Source organism: Vigna angularis, chromosome 11 (assembly GCF_016808095.1).
Source record: "Vigna angularis cultivar LongXiaoDou No.4 chromosome 11, ASM1680809v1, whole genome shotgun sequence".
NCBI classification, from domain to species: Eukaryota; Viridiplantae; Streptophyta; class Magnoliopsida; order Fabales; family Fabaceae; genus Vigna; species Vigna angularis.
In genome coordinates this window covers 1,382,905-1,404,458 of record NC_068980.1, presented here as the reverse complement: position 1 = coordinate 1,404,458, position 21,554 = coordinate 1,382,905, and the positions used below count along the sequence as shown (strand labels likewise).

Here is a 21,554-nt window from a genome sequence, read left to right as displayed (position 1 = left end):
TTCAACCTAACTAAAGAGTTATGTAACCACAAAAACAACATGAAATATGAAATGGTGAATTAGGGGAACATGAAAAAAGAGTAAAGAATTTGCGGTTGAATTTTTAAACAAATGTACATGTTATGAACATAAGTATTGATTTTATGATAATTAATTATTGATAAATATTTGTATTTTTTTATTATAAATTATGTATTTTGATATAAATTTTGTTTATATTAAATTATAAAATTGATATAATAATTAATTAATAATATGTACTAAAACAATATTATTGTATAATTAAAATTTATAGTTAAATTTTTGAATTATATACGTCGTTCTATATAATATGATATTGTATAAAATAAATATAATACAAAATTTAGAAATTTTAAATATAAATCCATGTAGATATAAGAGAATAAAATATTGATTATTTTAATTTTTTAAGATAATAAATATTTAGTATTCTCCACCATATTTTATAAATTTTATTTTTGTTTATGGTTAATAATTTTCTAAGCCACATTGTGATTTTGGTTTTTGAAAGATACTGTTCGTCCCATCATTCTCCTGCCATCCTTGCTTCCCCTTTTTTGAAGCCGCAGTTGCCTTCGCCCAAACGCTGCCTCCAGTGCATCAAATCTTTCGGCGTTGCAGCTTCGGCGGAAGCCTATGCTACCCTTTTCCCTCCATCGGTTGTTATGGCAGTGGAGAAGAAAAAGCTTCAGGAAGAATCCGTAATCCGCCGCTTTTACAAGATTATTCTTAGTTGGGACTACTTAGCTCTCCTCAAGGAATATATGGCAATACACTTTATTCCTTACTATTTTTCTTTTTTGCTGTGTTTTTTTCTTTTTAATTTGCTTTCGTAATGTCTTTTGGAAGTTGGTATTTTCAGAAGCAGAAGGAAGGGACTGCGGAGTCGACACTCGTGAAGGTGAAGAACCGGTATACAGACGTTGATGACTATATTGCAACCTACGAACCGCTCATCTTTGAAGAAGCCAAATCCCAGATCATTAAGGGGAAAGAGGAAGAAGAGGGTATGTTTAATTTCAACTATTTTTTCGTTTTTTGAGAAGATTATTATTCTTGCAGTAGCTATGTAGCACAGTTGTTAACAGCCTTTGTCTGAGGTCTTTAGCCCTTTCTATACTATTCTTGTTAATTGGGTGGGAGTGACTGACTTTGTAGCACTAGTCAGAGGACTGTTAAAGCCCTGTCTAAGTTGCGGTTCTCCCTTTCTCACTTCAATTTAAATAATAATTGGTTTGCTTTTCATGTTTTAAAGTTAGAAGGGTCCACCAATGTAGTGAGGTATGGTTGACAAATAAATCTACTTAGTAAGCACATAATCAAAGGTCCGATTCTGAGTGTGTGTTAATAGAGAATATCTATTAAGAGAGACTTGCCCTTTAAATAGAGTTTTGGATTAGTCTTTTTAGCTGTCGGCTTTGAGAGACTTCATAAATCTTTGTATTAGTCTCTAGCACTCTACTGAGATACTGTTAGGAGGTTAAGAGTGTATACCAGAAACCTATCAGATACCCTAGGGACCAAAATAAAAGTTTGAAGGGTCTTTTTGCTTAAGAATTTTTTTTGTTTGCCTGACCAGTGACTTATTGCAAATTGGGGGTGGTAAAAAGTTGGTGTGAGGCAGATGATTTTCATTTTATAGAATTTCCGTGTGAAATTAATGAGGGAGAATCAATATCACAGAATGATCTTTTGCTGCTTTCCAGAGATAAGGTACTACCAGTGATGAGAAGTTATGTGTTTTGGGCTTTGAATTTTTTGCCTATTCGAATTTGAATTGATGCCTATCTATATTTTTATCGCAGCAGTTCTTAGATAGAAAAAGATTACCTACTGTTTATGCATTTGCTTTGGTGGAACATGTCCGGAAATATTTTGATACCCGACTTGTTCGAGTTAGACTCTATCTTGCTGGGGAGTTCTTAAAATATAATACAGATGATGTAAAATCTTGCCCTAGGCTGTTTAACATGCGATCTCATATATGCGAGACAGAAAGACAGTTATATTTTATGAAGGTAACCTATTCTATCATGTACTTCTAGTGATATCAATATTGTGTGTGTTTCGTATGTGGAGGCTGCCTTCCTTGATTAATTGTATTATTAATTTATAATAGAAATATAAAGGTTTTCAGAATTTTTTTTTCTTAACAAAAGGCATTTTCTTTTAAATTAGCTTTGCCGTTGATCCAATGTGAAAATCATGCAGCAATGCAGCTTATCTACAATTGCTCGTGAATATTTGGCTATTCGAACTTTAGGCTGTCTCCCGTACAAGGATTTAATATTAAGTGCAGTTGGAGAAGATTTTGGCACAGAAGTCGATGGATGGAAAATCCCAACACCGTTGAGGGAATATGTTGAAAATAGTTTTAATCAGTACCAGCGTGAGGCCATTACAGTGAGTTTTTTTATTTTAGAAGTTCAATAAAGTAAATAAAACTAAAACTTGTTCATCAACTCAGGTTTGTTTTTTTGTCTTTCTTCTTTTTTTAAGCAATCCAATTTGCTTTTTCTCTTTTTTTGTTACTGATATATAGTTTGGAAAGAATAAATGCTGGATTATGACAAGAGGGGGGCATATTTGCAAGTTTGGATTTCACATTTAGTTAAAGGATATACTACTCAAACGTATTATGATGCATAGCATATCATTCAGAGTTCTGTTTTACTTTTTTGTCATCAAGTTTTTTCAATTTGAAAATGCTCCTTGTTTTCCACGTTTCTTTTCTTCTGTACTTGTTAAAGGCTTGGGTTTTTCCAATTTCAATCTCATCTTAATTTCTTTTGGTTTTGATATAGGAGTCAGAAAAAGAAATGTAGGAGCAAAAGGCATCCAAAACAAACTACCTAATATCTAATTTCAAATGAACTGAAACAATAAACTTAAATCACGCATTTATCTCCCCATCTTTATAAATTCTTTCTCCTTTATTATTTTCTTTTGTCCAATAAAATTCTTATCACTCTTTTGGAAGATAATGTGCTTTTGTTGATGAACCCTTTTGAAAGATCTTTTAAAAAATTTAAAAGCTGTTACATTTATACTGTCTGAACAAATTCTCCTTTCTCAAAGTTAGCTTTTGTAAGGTGAAGCATAATAGTTTAGCTAGGAAAGAAAACCATTTTATCCCTTTAGTTTAAAGCATATTCAAGCATGCACAATTGTTAGAAAAATCTACACTGCAACATATGCCATCATAATAAGTTACAAGTCAAACAACAAAGAGGAGAAAAAAGAAAGTGAAGATTGATTAGAAGTTTTCATTCCTTAATAAGATGTAAAACTCTTGTAACCTTTATTCATTCCATTTTAACATTTTATTTCTGTTCCAGGCTGGTCTATCATCAAAAGCCTTTGTTCTGATACAGGTGGGTCTCTATTTGGCTTTTTTCTCTTCTAAAATTCTTTTAATGGTTTTTCATATTTCCCTTTTCTGTTAGGCTATGCTTGGTGTTATGTTTATCAGTTATGCTGAATTATTTTTCTGAAAAGACTTGTTTGTTATATTCGGGAATTGGAGAAATTTATTTCAAAGAACTGCCAATTTGAAACAGTAAGTTCTCATTGAATAGCAAGAAGGGGGACCAGAGGCAGCAACATGGGAGGATGTGGCGATCATATGGGATCACTTTCCAGATTTCAATCTTGAGGACAAGGTTGTTCAGGCTGTAGCGTGTAATGATAGGATTATGAATGTTTATGTTAGGAGGAAAGTTGTTAAAAATAAAACATAGTTTGCTACAGGTGGTTTGGGCTGTCCAGGTGGTTTGGGATGCTATAGTCTCCTTAATGGGAAGACTATATATAGGTGTGGTTGTGTCGTTTAGAAGGGACGTTTTTATTAGTTTGAGAGGCTGGACAGGACTAGTTGCAACCTGTGTGAAGGGAAACATTTTCCCTTGGTTGTTTTATTGTACTCTGCTTGCTTTGGAATAATAGATACGTTTCCAGTGCTGGGTGTTGATAACACTGGTGTCTTTGGGTGTAGAACTAAACGTTTTAGGTTCCTTTTAATCCAGAAACCTAACAGTTTCTCTATCAATCTTATTTGTTCAACTATCCTCATGCAAAATACCTATGAGACATCTGGGTTTTTATCAATGTAATGTAGTCTTTTTTTATAATAAAAAAATTGTAATCGAGCCTAACCAACTCCTTTCAGGGCCCCCCAGGGACTGGGAAGACTCAGACCATACTTGGGATTCTAAGTACCATTTTGCATGCAACTCCTACAAGAGTGCATTCTAAGTAAGCATAATATTTAGTATATGTCTGCAGTCTTCTATTTCTAAAAATTCAGTTTTTTGTTTCAATTGTTGTCTTCAGCAAAGCATTCTGTTAGGAGTGTGCCTGGTACAAGTGAGATTTTGAAGCAAATTTTGCTTCTACCAAGCAATTTATGGTCATATTTATGCTTAATCTTTCTTGCTCTTTATTCATACATATGCTTATTGATATTTTCTTTTGAAAGCAGGACCTATGAGCTAAGGCAAGGACCACAATTACCTACTGAGGAGAAGTAAGATTTGCTTTGAAAATATTTAGGCTTTACTTGGTTAAGAAAACTTCTTGCTACCGATGTTGGTTATTTCCAGTGATTCTGACATAATATTTCTTTTAATTCCCCATATCCGCCATCTTTTGAAATCCTTATCTGTTATGTTCATTATTAGTCTCTTCTTGCTTTGTGTTATGCATGTTTGCTCTCTTGCCATGCCTACCTTCAAGTAGTTCATAAACAAATGTTGTGAATCAAGTAGAAGTGCAACAATAAGGGTAAAATTTGATTTTTGTATTATATCATAAGAAAATAGCTGTAATTCAAGTTAAGTGCACTTTTCCTTGGTTTCTCTTTCACTTTAGATGGTTTAATTTTATATCAACATCGTAAGAAGCTGGGAAAATTGTTTAAAGCTTATGACATTTTTTTGACTTTGGCTTATAGAAGTAAGTGATCTGGATGATTACTTATTTGATATTTGTGTTGTTGGAGTATGACAAGAGAGAAAGAACCTATTGGCTTAACTGTACTTTAGAATTCTCCAAGGTCCAAATAAAGTATTTTGATTAGAATATTCTTGAGGATGTTTTCAAGAAGTTATTTTAATTAAAGTACAATTCTAGATGATTGGAGTATTAGTCACATAAGTCAGTTTATTTAGCTGATTTTATGAATGCAGGTCCATAGCAGAGTACCCTTCCAAACTGATAAAGTTGATTTTAACCTCTATAGTATCTCTTGCATGTTGGCTCGCTCTTTTACCCTTTTTTGTAGAATTCAAGAATAATTTAGTTTGGTTAGATGATGTTCAACAAGAGCCTTGTAATATTTGGTTTCAAAGTACATATCTTGCAAAATTACCTTGGTATGGTGACCACTTCTGTCCCAAGGTCAATTAAAATAAACCGCAAATGGGTTTTATACTAGCATTGTTAGTGTTGAAATGTAATGTTATTTTATTATTTCTTTTATATATACATACCAAGCTTGTGTTGCCTCCTTTTGTAACCTTTATATATACATCAATCAAAGGCACAACAGTTTATGTTGAATACACTGATATTTCTCGATCTTATTTATTCAATTGTTAGCAGAATGCACTTTTCATATTCCATCATGCTAGAAGATTTTATTTTCTTTTCCCTTTTCCCATGACAGACAAAGACATTGGGGAGTAGCGTCTCCATGGTTTAGTAATATTAGTCCTAGGGATAGTCTGATGCCAAAAGACGGTGATGATGGCTTTTACCCAACTACTGGAAATGAACTAGTAAGTACTACTTTCATTGGTTAAAATTGTTGATCTTGCAAAATAACATCTCTAATGATGGGTTTTATCAGAAACCTGAAGCTGTAACTTCAAGTCGTAAGTACCGTGCAAGAGTGTTAGTTTGCGCCCCATCAAACTCTGCCCTTGATGAGATTGTGTTGAGGGTTCTCAATGGAGGTATTAAGTTTCTTCAATGCATTTGTTTGGGAAAAAGAATTTTTCTTTTTGCATTCATTCCCTTGCCATGATTTTGACCCTCTTGGTTTTGTGTTTTTAATGGGATGGGGGCTTGGTGGGGGGTTAAGATTTCAACTAGGACACATTGACTAGCGAGGTGTCATTGCTATCTTGGTTGTGTGGCCAGTCTTTAAATTTTAAGAATTCTGTATTATATACTGTCTTATCATGATTGCATATTTATTTTTATTCATGGATGTTCTTAGGTGTACACGATGAAAATGACCGTGTTTATTGCCCTAAAATTGTACGGATTGGTCTCAAAGCACATCATTCTATCAAGGCTGTTTCCCTGGATGAACTTGTACGTGGAATATTAGACCAAATGTGTTTCAATTAGCTATGCTGCCACCATCATTATATAATCTTTCATATCACTATTGTAAACTTTTGTTATAATGCCATGATTATGCCTCAGCAGGTCTGGAGGGGAACTTAGTTATTAATTTAACGGTTTTATTAACATCATCTCTTGGGACTGACTGATTTGTGCATCTAAAAGTGGTAAGTTTTTATTGATAAAGAAAACATTTGTAGTTCAAAACTATAAAATGCAATGAATTTTTTCTTTTTGAATAAAAACTTACCACCACGTTTAGATGTTAATATTCAACCCTAAGGGGATGCTGACATTCTCCTGAAATGAATGAAGAGTCTTGATATAATGAGTGATATGAAGTTAGATGAAAAGGCTCCAAAATTTGTTCCTAACAAAACATTGATTCTTTAGAGTTAATTATGCTGGTGAATGTGTTACTAGAACCAGTGAAGTAGGTTATACTTCATTTCTTTTTAGATTACTTTAGCTTCTAATCATCCTTCCTATTAAACTATAGGAAAGATTGAGATTGAAGTGAAACTGTGTGTTTCTAATACAACATAGATATTTTATTTATATTGAGAAAAAAGAATCATTACAATAAATAAAAGAGACTTTACATCCTCTAATAGTAAAGATATGATATCTGAATAAATAAAAAGGTTTCCAATAATATGTATATATAATCTATATATGTTTGATTATATAGGATTTATTCCTTATTTCTATAATGATAACATTCCCCTTCAAGTTGGAGCATATAATCATATATGCTTAGCTTTTTGCAAATATACTTGGTCCTCTAAGCAACTTGTTAAATATGTGGACTAATTGTTCACTAGAATTGACAAACCTAATGGTGATGTCTGTCTTAAGACTCTAATTCTTCTCTTATGAGACAACAATTTGTCTCAATATGTTTGGTTCTATCGTGAAAGATAGGATTAGAGGCAATGTGTCTTGCTACCAAGTTGACACATATAAGGTGCATTTCAGAACTTTATTCTAATATAAGCTCACATGGGACTAATGTCATTGCCATGTAATATGCTTCTGCAGATTTTATCACAAAATTTTGTTTCTCACTTTTCCACATGTTAAATCATTTCAATAAGAACACAATACCCTGAATTGTCACTTGGTGACCCTGCCTAATTGGTGTCAGGATACCCAACGATTTGAGTATTTCAGATATCTTCAAAATGAGGGCTGGCCATGAGGCTTCTTAATATACTTTAGGATCCGTATGATGACATCTTGATAGGACCTTTAGAGTTTATGTTAGGAAAAAAGAGATGAAAAACAGGACATAGGGTGAGGGAGGTTGTTAGTTGGTTAGACGCTTGGTTGTTAGGTGAGAAGGGTTGGTTATATAGGGGGGAGGTGTGTCTTAGGGGGACAGTTTTGGGTTTATTGTTGTAGTGACAGGATTATTACATCCTGGGTGAAGAGATGATTGCTCCCTTGGTTGCTTACAAACATAAGTCTCTGTTACCAGAATAATAAAACAGTTTGGATCTTTGGTGTGTACTGTGTGTTGTGGGTGTGTTGAAGTGTGTATCTGTGTGAGTTCAGGGTTGTTGCTGCCAAGAATCCTATCACATCTCAATGGTCGTGATAAGGAGAGTTTAAAAATTGACTTACTAAGGTCATTGTAAAAGCAATACCTGGACGAGTCACAGTAGGTAATTTAGCATACCAACTAACCATTTGTACTGAGGATTAGAATATGGCTCTCCTTAGTTGGGTACAGGTTTTATACCTAAATCCTTTGTTGTGTCCACAGGCGTAGCATTTCTAGAATGTCGAAAGTAAATTTTCTGACATATGACCAAACCATGCACATAGTGATTGCTTGAGACCACATAAGGACTTGTGTAGACACATACAATTAGACGACTTTTCCTAAGCAACAAATTCAAGAGTATGCCCCATGTAGACTTCATCAAAATCACCATGTAGCATTTTTTATGTCAAGTTGTAACAGATTCCAAAGTGAATAACTGCAATGGAAAAGAGAAGTCTAATAGAACCTCCTCTTTTTCCATATTCTGGAACCTTGTTTGCATAATGCCATTTATGATTGATTGCCTAGATCTCTGAAAAGCAGGTAGTTTGTCTTTGTGCACAAAAGAATCGATAATATGCTAAATTTAATATTGACAAACGTGCATTATTCTGTATGCTTTTGATCAATAGATATCCATGCAATGTATCTTGGCTCGACATTGAGAACTATGCCTAAGGTTTATTGGCACTTGAAGATGTTGAAGCTTCATCACTCGGCACTGGGACTGAAACTTTACATCATTTGTGGGCAAGGATCTCTGATCAATGAAATGATTTACCTTCATGTTCAGGCTTCATATATCTTATAATTGGGTCATCTAGTCATATGATGTTATTAACTGAAAACACGTTTGTATGTAGATTTCAAGCCCAAAACATGTGCATCTGTCGTGGCTTTATTTATGATGTGTACCAACCACTGATGATATGGTGATCATTTTATACACCTTTTTTGGAATGATGTTCTTAAAGAAAATAAATTTTGAGCATAATAGATATTTCATGTATTTGGTTCACACCCTAGCAATTGCGACAGTATTTTAACTATTGAATTGGTAGTCTAAGCATTACTTACAGGATTGCTGTTTCTATTGCAATCTGCATTATTAACACACTTCAAATGTAATTGGGTTGAATTTAAAGGTTGAAACTTTTATATGCAGATGAAACAAAAACGTTCTAGTGCCAATAAATCATCCACCAATAAGCAGAGTACTGCAGGAAGTAATGATGACAGTATCCGAGCTGCAATTTTAGACGAGGCCACTATTGTATGTATTCCCACACTTTATGTTGAACGCATAAGCAAAAGCAATCTGATTTTCATAGTATTTTCTGTCTTCTTGGCAGGTCTTCTCAACTCTCAGCTTTAGTGGTTCCCATGTTTTCAGTAAACTAAATCGTGGATTTGATGTTGTGATTATAGATGAAGCAGCACAGGCTGTAAGTGTCAAATCCTCTTAGTTGCTGAGACACTTTTAATATTGCTTATAATATAAACTAACTTGACAAAGTTTGATCTTAAGAAGTTGCTGGGGTACCTCAAAATATTCCAGCAACTAATTTTTATTTATTTTTAATTGTAGTATGAAGATGGAATAACCTTCATGAACCAATAATCCCTGGAACTTAAGCTATCATGTGAAGACATAAAAATGATTTTATGTTTTAAATCTTAGTATCTCTTACTTGCCCACACCGGAGTCCTTTGGGCTTGAGCTGTGAGTAATGCACAGACCCAGCTGTATTGTGCTAGAGTATAACTTTTCATTAGAAAATAATAGGGGAGGAAAGGATTGAACTCTAGACCTTATGGTCATAGAGACTGATAATATCCCATGAACCAACTATCAGGAAAGCTTAAGCTGAGGTAAAAAATAGAAATAATTTTAGATTATAAAGTTAGAAATACTTTTAGATTATAATGAGTTTTCAAATATTTTGGGGCTGGAATACAATTTTTTTTTTCCTCTTGGAGTAAATAAGCTACTGAGGACTAAGTCTAAAGTCTGAAATCCCTAAAAGTCTTTGTCACTTGAGAGGGCCTCTTTTTCTTTAGTGAAGTTTTTCAATGGGACAGTGTTCTGAAGAATTTTCCTTGTTCTTGGGGTTCTACTTATATCATAACTCAGATCCTCCGGCAAGCTAAAACATGCTCATTTTGGTGTAACACTTGGCTTATTTATTTTCATAAAAGAGTAAAATTAAAATGTATTTCGAGTACAAGGGATCCACCGTATCACAAAAGTAAATTGCAAAAAAATGGTAGTTTGACGAAGTTATCTAATAATTATAAAAGGGGTGGAGATTAAAGGTAGAATTAATACAATTACAAACCACAGTAGGTAAGCTAGTGGAAGATTAAGATGGGACTAGAATAGTTGAAGACCACTAAGGCAGGGGATTGATCACTATATAAGGATGACACTGATAAGAAATGAGTGTCAAAGGAGAGAGCTGCTGTGGTTGGGAATAGGTTGTTGATATTTGAGAATTCAAAAGTTGAGGATAAAAGATAGGATTTCTTAGATAAGGCAGTGGTAGCATTTTGAATTTGGTTTCTGTTGGGTAGTGAAGAAAGGCATTTCCTTGAAAAATGCAACATTAAAGGAACTGAAGAATCAATTTGTAGGCGAGCAATAGGAACTTGGGTGTTATGGGCGCCTAAGTCCCACATCAAGCTGCGATATGGGATGCATGGTGAAGTATTCAAGTGTTTGCTTTTGCCCCTTTGATGGCTGACTTTTGAGAGTGAGTTACTCAAATTCTTAGGTACTTGTCAATTGGCATCAGACCTAGTTCTTGGTGTCTCAAAAAGGGTTACCTACACAAAATTCTGACTACTAGGAGCCCTGACCAATACAGGAGTTGAATGAAGTGTCACTGAGTTAAGTGTCATACAGATAAAGTCATCAAGATGTCAACTCTCAGGAATGGCCCTTTATAGGAACTTGGGTAGTATATGGTGCCTAAGTCTCACATTGAGCAGTACGACTTGGTGGAGTATTTAACTGTTTGGTTCTTTTGAAAGTAGGTTTCCCAAGTACTTGGATACTTGTCATGGAGTAAATGTGGTCTCCCAAGTCAAGAACACCCAAGAAGAGAATTCGATGAGCAAGATAAATTTATCTTGGAGAAATATCATACATGAAACAAGTAGAACCAAATACACAAGGACGAACTTCGTAACAAGATTCTTTAGGAACTGTATTTATTTACTAAACTAGACTAATAACTTTAATATTTTTTCCTAAGTTGCAATGAAAATGGGCAATCTTGGAAGGTTGAAAAGGTTTATTATTATGTAGTTTCAGGCTGTATAACTTATTTTTGTAATGAACAGATTAAAGATTGTCAATAACATCTAAAACGATGTTGCTTATTTTATTTCAACTCTTTATGACAGGTGGAGCCTGCAACTCTTGTTCCGTTAGCCAATCAATGCAAAAAAGTTTTTCTGGTACTTTACATCGCTTATCCTTGCATTACAGGAACGTACAACATTTTACTTTTTACTTATCGTAATATATGTGTGAACAATATTCTATATCATGTATAAAATATAAATTGAGGAAAAAAATGCATTTTGACAGCATGTGCGAAGAAAGAAAATCCATTATTCATATTAACTCTTAATCAAAACAATGTGAAATGGTATACAGCAATGGGATTGATAATTCTTGTCTATTAATTACTAATGGTTAGACAAAGGCCTGGACAGTGGAAATATTTTATACAATTGTTGAACCCTTTTAGAAGCTTGTTGGGTTACAAACTTTTTAAGTAATTTTGACTAATGTTGTCCTTATTGAGGCTACATTTTGTTGGAACATTTTTAAAGGTTGGTGATCCAGCTCAACTTCCAGCAACTGTAATTTCGGACATTGCTAAGAATCACGGGTAAACAATTAGTTTTGTGGTGATTTTGATTTTAATACATTAAACCATTCTTTTTTCTAACACATGAGTTTTTGGCTTTATTGTTTCATGAATTAAGATATGGCACAAGCTTATTTAAAAGATTGATGGAGGCTGGCTATCCAGTTAAAATGTTGAAGACTCAATATCGAATGCATCCTGAGGTTGGTGCATACTGTTAACATGTTCTATATTAGCTAAGAATATGGCTAAAATACTGCTCGTAAGGTGTGGGCAATCTTTCCCCCTTTGAATTAGATTTTGGAGTTTACTTAGGCCATAATTCATTTCTAATACATGTTAAGCAGAATCTTGCAAAATTAATTTCTCTAACGTGGTCTTCGTGTGGCCAAATGAATTCAATTGGTTCAGACCTAAGAATTGCCTCATTTGCTGGGGAAATACCGGGGCCATGTTGGCTCTGTTGCTTAAGTGGTATTATAGTGGTGGATTTTTTAACAAAATTTAAGTGCAGTAGAATTTTGGTTTTGAAGGAATGACATTTAATGATGCGTAATCAAGAAACTGAGCGAGGCAATATTTTAGATTGAAGAATATAAATGAGAAACAGTACAGGTTGTTTTAAATTGAAGACTTACAAATGGAATATCTAGAGAATATTCCAGGCGACACTTCTACTGTTCCTAAACTATTTTTCTAGCATTTGATCTTGATATATTCCACGTTACTAATAGGCCCACAAGGAAGGTATATATGGAAAATGAGGGGGCTTAGGAGAATAGAAGAAGGGACAAATATGCCTCATAAATTAGGCCTGCTTGTGTACGAGTGTAAAAGGAATCAAGTGGCACCAGCTGAAAGAGAAAAGTAGGGCAGCTGGCAGAAAGAAAGTGGAGATGCAAGAATTGTGCTGGAGGGAGAAGGGAGAGTAGTAAGCATTTGGAGGGGGATAAGCTGGAAAGTTATTTTGGGCAGCCTGAGAGAAGTTCTTCCCCAGGATAGGGAGGGAGGGGGTTTGGGTTTGTTTTCCTTAATTACCATTTTGCATGGGAACTCTGATCTATTCATGGTTTTATTTCTCTTAAAAGTCTCCTCTTTTCCACATTTTAATAGACGATTCTCCTCTATTTTTGCTTCATTTCAATATAAATACTACTCTGGTCCGATTCAAATTCTGTCGTGTACCACACTTCTAAAATCCTGAAGTTTTTTCCCTAGGATTTGATTGCATCACATAACAGGGAATATAACCTGTTCCTGTTAATCAGTTTTATCGTGTTCCATCAAGGGATTATGTTAATATCATTAGTATTTGGTCCTTGAGTTGTTTTTCTTTTTTATTACTTTTCTGTGGAGAAAACTCATCATTATATTCTTTTTTTATTACTTTGTTCTTTTTGAAATTTCCTGTGAATTTTTCTGAATGAGTTTTATTATGTAATGATCGAACAGATAAGAAGCTTTCCCTCCAAGGAGTTTTATGGAGACTTATTGCAAGATGGGGATGAGGTGAAATCACGGACAATACGGGCATGGCATGATTACCGCTGCTTTGGCCCCTTCTGCTTCTTTGATATACACGAGGGAAAAGAGGCTCAACCATCTGGGAGTGGTTCATGGATAAATATTGAGGAAGTTGACTTTGTTCTATTCTTGTATCAAAAACTGATTTCACTCTATCCGGCACTCAAATCTGGTAACCAAGTTGCAATTATATCACCCTATAGTCAACAAGTCAAGCTCTTCCAAAAACGTTTTGAGGAGATTTTTGGAATGTCAGCTGAGAAACTAGTGGATATATGTACTGTTGATGGTTGCCAGGTAAACTAGCTTAGTGTTTATTGTATGATATCCTGCATGTTCATTTTGACTTTTGTTGCTGATTATTTAACAGTAAATTATGCAAATACTTGAATAAGGTTTAAATTGTTTACCATCTGGAATATTGCAAGACTAAGATTACGAGTGCATAGATAGCTGGTTATGAACTGTTGCACTGCACCATAGACGAGCCTTCATTGTGTAATTTGGCTTGATTAAATTATAAATTTAAAGTTTTAAAAAACGTAAGGAATTGAAGAAATAAATCATAATTTACTCTGTTTCAGGGACGGGAAAAGGACATTGCAATATTTTCATGTGTCAGGGCAAGCAAAGATGATGGCATAGGTTTTTTAGAAGACAAACGACGGATGAATGTTGGGATCACTAGAGCAAAGTCAGCAGTATTGGTACTATGTCTTTTTTTGTTAATGTGATAAGTTCATGGATTTCATTTGGTCCATTCACCTGAAGACCGATCCATTTTTGTGTTGTTGATATAGGTGGTTGGATCTGCCTCAACATTAAGGAGGAGTAAACGATGGAACAAGCTAGTGGAAAGTGCAGAGAAAAGGGACTGTTTATTCAAAGTAAAGTCATTTAATTGAGCCTAATTGATCAGAGTTTCCATTCTCCATTAGTACATGTTCCTTTTATCGATAATGTCTACATAAATATTCGTTTGTTGGTCCACCTGAATCTATGCTAATACATTCCTGGTTAGATTATGGATTTTCACCAAGCTGAAGGCGAACTAAACAATTTTCATCTGCAGGTTTCTCAACCATATTCATCATTCTTCAGTGATGACAGTCTGGCCTCCATGCAAAAAAAGGTGGCCGAACCATCTCAGTTGATTGGACCCACTGATACAGTAGATAATGATGTGCAGCCTAACACTGCTGCAACCTTTGATGACCAAGCACAAGCTGAGGACAACGACGATGGCGACGTGGACATGAATGATGCGGGCTTTGATGAGGATTAAGGTTAGTTGAATTGTAGATTGTATAAGTGTAATTTATGTCGTTTTCTTGTCATGAGAAAGAAAAATGATAGTATTCATTTAATGCAGAAAAAGACACTGCATAGTCACTGATTTTCTACCAGGTATTTATTACATGCAAGTAAAAATGCACAGTTTTTTATTAGGCCTGTTTTTCGACCTTAGTCTCTGTTTTACCATTAAATGAAATTTTGTATGCTTTATTTCCACATGATGACAAGTTTGAGGATGAAAGCAATTTTATTGAGTTGTACTTTTTAAAGAAGCACTATTTAACACTAACCTGGGTGCTTAGGACAGTTGTTAAAATATTAAAATTGAAATTGATGGTAAGATGCATTCTCAATATATTTTCATAACTTTTAATGCATTCTTCTTCACATGTCTAATAATAAAGATTATTTCTCAATTTTAATCAGATCATAAGAATAATTTCATCAATAGTGGTGATGGAAACAATTTCTTGATAATCCTAAATGATGTTGTGAAAGTTATTAGAAGACATAGTAAACAATCTTATCAATAGGAAAACAGGATGAAGAGTCCTATGAATTATGGTGACAGAGACAATATTTTGTTCCTTATAGATGATAATATGATGATCTCATTATCTAACATATTTTTAATGAAAGAAATAAAAGACATTTGTTACTTTACATTAATTAGGATATCATTTTATATTAACAACATAAACTCATTTCTTAATATACAAAAACAAATAAATAAAATAACGGAAAAAAATAACAGTCATCACATAGTTTATGAAAAAAAATTAAATTATAAAAACTCAGTTAATTTTTTTTTAATATTCAATATACAACAAAATTTAATACAGAGTTAATTATAAATACGAGAGATTTGAGATGTGATTATGTCTTAATAGAAATACAAATCTTTAATAATAAAACATTAATTAATATCCACCGTACATAATACTATAATATGATTCATGATAGGAATATTATTGTACATAATAAGTAGGTAGCAATTATTGTGCTATACTAGAGTTGAAAAATAAATTAATGTTTATAGTATTAAAACATGTTTTTAGTTTCATAGAGTTGCACAAGGCAAGGCTAAAAGCAAACAATCAATGGTGGAGAGGGAAAAGTAATTAAAGTAACATTATTTGATATCAGGTATTCTGTAAGGACGAAAATACCAAAAATGGAAACTTAAATAGAAATATTTTGATATATTTCCCACCGGTTTGTTATCTTAGTTTTATATTAAATATACAATTAACATCTTAAATCATTATGTATGAAGTTGGAATATTGTGAGATAATTTTATAATATGAAAATATAACTATAGTTTTAATATTACAAATAAAGAAGGTTTAGAAGGGGGAAGATTCATTAATAAAACCTAAGTTCCCATAGAAGATCTAATATGATTTTCAGTCTAAAAATCTTGAGATAAAGAATTATGGGTTTTTTTATAAGATGTTTAATTTGTTTATTTTTACTTAGAGGCATTTTTGAATTTTCACCACCTTATAATATAATATTGATTATTTTTTGTTCATCCAACATATAATTTCCACATCACATCACCGAAACATGAGATTTCCACCAATTACATTTGAAAAACAGTATAAACGTTGTCAATGTAATGAGTAAAAAAAATATTTTACGTTGGTTAATAATGCACCTCAAGAAATATATCACTCATCACTCACAGTAATAATAAGTATACCTTATCTCTTGTCTGAAAGGGACACGTATATAAAAACCAAACTTCCAATAAAGTTATATTGATATAAAATTAGGGATACATAATCTATTTAACAAAGAAGTCATTCAATAAAGTTATCGAAGAATATAATATTTGATAAAAGATGTCATGCAATGGATACATTTGATAAAGGCATTACTTCTAACTAAACCTTGCTTTTATGCTATAACATTGTATTCACGTAAAGTGTAACTCCTAACCGCTAAAAGTTTTCTTAACATCCAAGGTGTGTATTCCATGGATTGAACCATGATTTTCATTTAACCTCATTTGGTTTTACATTTGAAAACATTGCAAGAATAATTACCCTAAAAGAAAAACTTTTGTAAAAGAAGAAGTGGTTGAACCTCACTGCCTCTTTTTTCTGGGACGAAATGAGCGTTGTTTTCGGCCAAAAGCATCAGAATCAGAACTCATCATTTATGATTTTCTTCTGCTTTCCCTTATAAACCGATCCCACACATAATCAACTTAACCCATCTCTTTTATCGCACTCTCTTTCAGAAAAAAAAAAAAAAAAACTAGTTTTTAGAGAATCTATTCAATTAAAAATAAACCTCAATTTTGTATATTGCAACACAAGACTGACAAAGGGGTCACGGTTGAAACATGAGAAATGACAGATGACAGTGACGTAAAAACAAAACAAAGAATGCAGCATGGTTTAGCAAGGAATAAAGAAGATTCGAGGGAACAAGATCTGCACCAACAGTCACAGCTGCGTTAGCAGTGTTGAGTTGAATTGAGCGAGTCACCACGCAACTTTACTTGCCCAGGAGCACACGCAAATTACTCACCAAAGGCTCTTTATCCTTTGATTTTCCTTCTTCTTCCTGTTTCATCCACGACCAAAAAACCTGAATCAGTTTTTGATTCAATGAATGTAACAATATACGATACCTCGTACCCTCGTCAGACACTGTTTTAATTATTTCTAATAAAATCAACATGGTCAATACTATGCTTATCATAAAAACCATTAAGCAAAGATAAAATGCCAGCTGGCTCCACCTAACAAACTCCCATTAGATAAAATATTATCTTCTGATATATCTTATAAAATTTTTATTTTCGATTTTCTTTATCACAATTGAATTTTTAGGTATAGAAAATGTCATTGAAAAATTAGCTAACGCAATTAAAATCTAAAAAAATATATTACCATAAAATTAGGCTCACTGCGATATTCTTCCTACATACGATATCTAAAAAATTTAAAATACGATCAAGTCTTTTATAAAATAATAAAGTGCATATTATAAAGCGATCGGGATATTAAATAACTCGATCCTTATTTATTTATAGTTCGTTCCTAACTTTTTCGTTTGCCAGCAAGTAAACTTTTCACTCAACTGCCAATTGTCAAATTTCGCAATTTTATTGTTTTTTTCATTTAAAAAAATTGACGAATAAACTCTGTCCAGCTTTTGACTGTCTGCTGCAAGATTCGTCGCATGGACGTCTACAATCTTAGACAGTACAAATTAAATCATACATTTTTTTAAAAAATAATCCAATAATAAAAAGGCACAGCATAATTTATTTTTTATATATATAGTGAATCCCCGAACTTATATTAAAAATTAAGCTGCTGATTATTAAATATTTTAAGATAAAATTTTGCAATGCAAATATCATTTTAAGATATTTTTTTTGTATTTAATAAAGATATCTTTTTAACCTTTTATCTTAATCTTTTTTGCTGGTGGAAATAACAGTCCCATAGGTGGCATAAACGTGCTCTCCAACTCCAACTCCAACATCACACCCTCTCTCTCTCTCTTTTCTCTCGTTTCATCTGCCGCTTCTCGCTGCGAATTCGTAGACTTTTCTCTCTCTCTTTCTCAAATCCAGCCGCTGCACCGCACCATTTCCTCTGTTTCTCGTTATCCATTTCGCAAACGTTTTCATTGCTTCCTTTTTTCACGCTTTTCTCAGACACTCTTTCTTGCTCATCAAGAAACTAATAGGTCTTCTTCTTTTCTCTTTTTTCGTTTTTTTTTCTTACATTCCTCACGAGAATCTCTGCATTACCGTTTCTGCTTCTTCCTCTGATATTTCAGACCATTGTTCTTCGTCTGAACCGTTTTCGAACCTGTTTTCATTTTTCCTCAGCTCGATATATCAGGATAATCAGGAGTGAATATGTTGGATGCATTGTTCAAACCGAAATTCTATTCGAAGTGGTAATGATTCTTGTCTGCTTCTCTCCTTTCATTTCTTTTTGTCTTTTACTGGTTTTGGAATATTTTTAGAATAATATCAATGGAATTAAATTTGGAACAGCAAATCACGGTTGAAGTTAATAAATACGAGGTTGGAGACGATAGGGAAGAAAAGGAAAGCGGTGGAGAAATTTCTTAAGAAAGACATCGTCGACCTTCTTAGGAATGCCCTTGATTACAATGCATATGGAAGGGTAATTTTCCCTTCACTCTTCATTACAGTGCTCACTCTCATCTCCATTTTTTCATACACAAGTGCGCAATAAGTACTTAATCTGCTGATTGACAAATATTGAAAGAAATACGTATGATATAGACTATTGAAAAACAATCCAGGTTGAGGGGTATTTCCTTCAACGAGTTTTGTGATTGGGTCAAGGAAAATTTTAATTAGATCTGACTACACCTTTTTTTTTATGTATTTAGGCTATTTATTACCGTCTCAGTTTTATTTGTTATATAATTTATGTATTTAGGCTATTTATTATCGTCTCAGTTTATTTGTTACATAGTAGAAAAATGGTGATACACATTTTCATTTATTTAATATATATTAAAAGAATAAAATAATCATAAAATAATGATTTTTTTAAAAAATAGTATCAAATAAATTTAAAAAATCTGTTTCAAAATATAATTTTTGTATATAATATTATCTCACAAAATTTGCATTAATTTGTTTCAATTTTGCTGTATATTGTGATATGTTGTGTACACCATGTGTAGCAACTGAGTATGTGTTGTATTTATTAGTCAGCTTGGTTGTTAACACTTTATACCCTCAAAGCAGGCTGAGGGGCTTCTCGTGGAGCAAAATATGTCGTTTTGCTATGAACTCGTTGGAAAGTTTGCTAATTGCGTGTCGAGTCATGTTCGAGACCTTTGTAAGCAGAGGTATATATTATTTTCTATGTATGCAATAAAAGATTCTTTTCTTTTTGGTCTTCATTCACTCTTGCTTTCCTTTTGATGTAACTGGGATGTCCATATCTCAGTCACTGTTTATATTTTATTCTCTTCAAGGCATTGCCCCAAATTATTCATGACAATATTTTAATCTTGTTTTACAGGGATTGTCCTGATGAATGTAAAGAAGCTATACAGTCATTGATATATGCAGCAGCAAGGTTTTCTGATCTGCCGGAACTACGCGAGCTCAGAACGTTGTTCACCCCAAAATTTGGGAATACTCTTGAACCTTACATAAGTCAAGAGGTAACCAATGGGACCACCCTAATAGTCCGTAAACTATTTTCGTGGTGACATCTTTCTTTCCACCTCTTACTTGAATAATTCCTTATCTTTAGTTTGTTGACAAACTGAGGCAAGGTCCTCCTTCGAAAGAAATGAAGATCCAACTGTTGCATGATTTAGCGCGAGAGTTCTCCACAGAATGGGATAGCAAGGCTTTGGAGCAGAGGCTTCACTCACCGCCTCTGTTACTTGAAGTAAGTTTTCCTCATCATTCATTACTTCTATCTTAGCATCTGTTTCAGGAAAAATACGAATAATGTTTTTAGTCACCAATATAGAAAAGTTGTCTCCTCAACACAATTTCTTATAATGCTGATTAGTGATGACTTATTCAGAAACATTCTGCTTGTTGCAGGATAAGACTAAATACGATCCTCTAAACGATCATGGTGATCGCATGAACAATGATGTCGCTGTCCCCAAAATAGACAACCTAGGTACCGCTGACAAACAGAGACATGAAAGAAACTGGCATACATCAAAAGGAAATGAAAAAGACATCCTATCACAAAGAAGGAAGGATATCAGCGATCCGTATTGGGGGGTGCAAAGCAGCACGGACTGTGAAACAACCTCTGACAATTCATCCTTGGATGGGCGAAACGCTTGTTCAAGTTCATTAGGAAGCGTATCAGATAATGAAACAATTAAGCAGCCATCTTCATTTTCCTACAAACTCGTCCCACCTCCTTACGTCAAAGAAAAATTGAATAAACCAGTTGTTCCGGAAAAGCAAATACCGAAATCAGTCAGGCGGAGACCTCTCAAACCACCACTTTACGAAAACAGTGTTTCAGATTCTAAAACTGGGGGCACTGACAAAGTGGTAGACTCAACGGATTATGAAGAAAAGGTAATGGACGGGCTCTTGATGCATTACAGTAAGAAAGAATCTCCTTATGGATCAGGCATAGCAAAAGCAGTATATCCAAAAGCTTATCCTATGCAACGAGTAGAATACGACAAGGGACATAGGAAACAAAAATCAAGTCTACCCCTTGTGAGAGGAATATCTCTTCCTTCTGAAGACGCAAATTCGACGGAAACATTAAAAGTTCATGGAAGAGCTACTTCCTTAGTACCACAAATGTTGGGGACAGCGGGGCATGTGCATCCTAGTCTGCCTGATTATGATGACTTGTCGTCTCGTCTTGCCGCTCTCAGGAACACAACCCAACCAGCTTAACAAGCATCACATTTTTTATTTTATTTCCTTCTTTTTGTTGTTTCATCATTCTTAGGCTAATCCAATATTTAGTAGCCATATACAGACATGAGAGACAGTTCTTTCTATTTGTGTATGGATCTTTTCAAGATTGAAATCAGAATAGCAACTACAATCGTAGGTGCTCGTTTCTGCAAAGCTTGCCGATAAGATAATGAAGATAAAAAGCTAATTTTGTTATCTTTTATCACAAGTTTATTTATTGGATGAACTAATTGCCAAGTTAATAAAATAAATATAAAATGATTTATTAAACATACTTATATGATTCCTTATTTTATAAAATTTTAATTTCTTAGTTGATGTTACATTGTTTATACATTATTTCTTTAAAATTTTAAAATAAATAATAATATCAATAAGTAAATTCGATAATCTCAATATTGTTTTGTATGATTATTTTAAAATATTTTTGTCTTTAAATATAAACATTTTTTCTAGAGAATATAACTTAAGGTATTTTAGAAAAAAACACTTTTTTAT

General features: G+C 33.5%; 2 protein-coding genes across 5 annotated transcripts; both read left to right on the top strand.

The window, feature by feature from the left end:
• The first annotated feature begins 503 nt into the window (after nt 1-503).
• On the top strand, nt 504-14,612 carry LOC108334120 (probable helicase MAGATAMA 3). 3 transcript variants are annotated; one of them, XM_052870330.1, is made up of 20 exons: nt 504-788; nt 884-1,028; nt 1,601-1,734; nt 1,827-2,039; nt 2,233-2,424; nt 3,360-3,395; nt 4,190-4,275; nt 4,499-4,546; nt 5,687-5,798; nt 5,870-5,975; nt 6,242-6,339; nt 9,087-9,194; nt 9,274-9,366; nt 11,330-11,383; nt 11,765-11,823; nt 11,921-12,005; nt 13,255-13,623; nt 13,911-14,033; nt 14,127-14,213; nt 14,399-14,612. In XM_052870330.1, the coding sequence occupies exons 1-20, from the start codon at nt 687-689 to the stop codon at nt 14,609-14,611; spliced, it is 2,463 nt and encodes an 820-aa protein (XP_052726290.1). In that variant the 5' UTR covers nt 504-686; the 3' UTR covers nt 14,612. The 3 variants fall into 3 exon arrangements, with proteins under 3 accessions (XP_052726290.1, XP_052726292.1, XP_052726291.1); XM_052870332.1 differs by lacking the exon at nt 1,601-1,734 and having other exon boundaries at nt 505-788; nt 1,830-2,039; XM_052870331.1 differs by lacking the exon at nt 1,601-1,734 and having other exon boundaries at nt 505-788.
• Nucleotides 14,613-18,037: 3,425 nt separating this feature from the next.
• LOC108333439 (uncharacterized) lies at nt 18,038-21,213 on the top strand. 2 transcript variants are annotated; one of them, XM_052870328.1, is made up of 7 exons: nt 18,038-18,337; nt 18,483-18,553; nt 18,654-18,786; nt 19,383-19,486; nt 19,663-19,807; nt 19,900-20,040; nt 20,202-21,213. In XM_052870328.1, the coding sequence occupies exons 2-7, from the start codon at nt 18,513-18,515 to the stop codon at nt 21,030-21,032; spliced, it is 1,395 nt and encodes a 464-aa protein (XP_052726288.1). In that variant the 5' UTR covers nt 18,038-18,337; nt 18,483-18,512; the 3' UTR covers nt 21,033-21,213. The 2 variants fall into 2 exon arrangements, with proteins under 2 accessions (XP_052726288.1, XP_017424370.1); XM_017568881.2 differs by having other exon boundaries at nt 18,431-18,553.
• The last annotated feature ends 341 nt before the right edge of the window (nt 21,214-21,554 follow it).

Bases quoted from the DNA above. Each gene is read 5' to 3' on its own strand.
- LOC108334120 (XM_052870330.1), top strand. From the start codon at position 687: ATGGCAGTGGAGAAGAAAAAGCTTCAGGAAGAATCCGTAATCCGCCGC. The intron at 12,006-13,254 runs GTTGGTGCATAC...ATGATCGAACAG, and splicing joins AATATCGAATGCATCCTGAG to ATAAGAAGCTTTCCCTCCAA. The intron at 14,214-14,398 runs GTAAAGTCATTT...TTTCATCTGCAG, and splicing joins AAAGGGACTGTTTATTCAAA to GTTTCTCAACCATATTCATC.
- LOC108333439 (XM_052870328.1), top strand. From the start codon at position 18,513: ATGTTGGATGCATTGTTCAAACCGAAATTCTATTCGAAGTG. The intron at 19,808-19,899 runs GTAACCAATGGG...CCTTATCTTTAG, and splicing joins AACCTTACATAAGTCAAGAG to TTTGTTGACAAACTGAGGCA. The intron at 20,041-20,201 runs GTAAGTTTTCCT...TGCTTGTTGCAG, and splicing joins CACCGCCTCTGTTACTTGAA to GATAAGACTAAATACGATCC.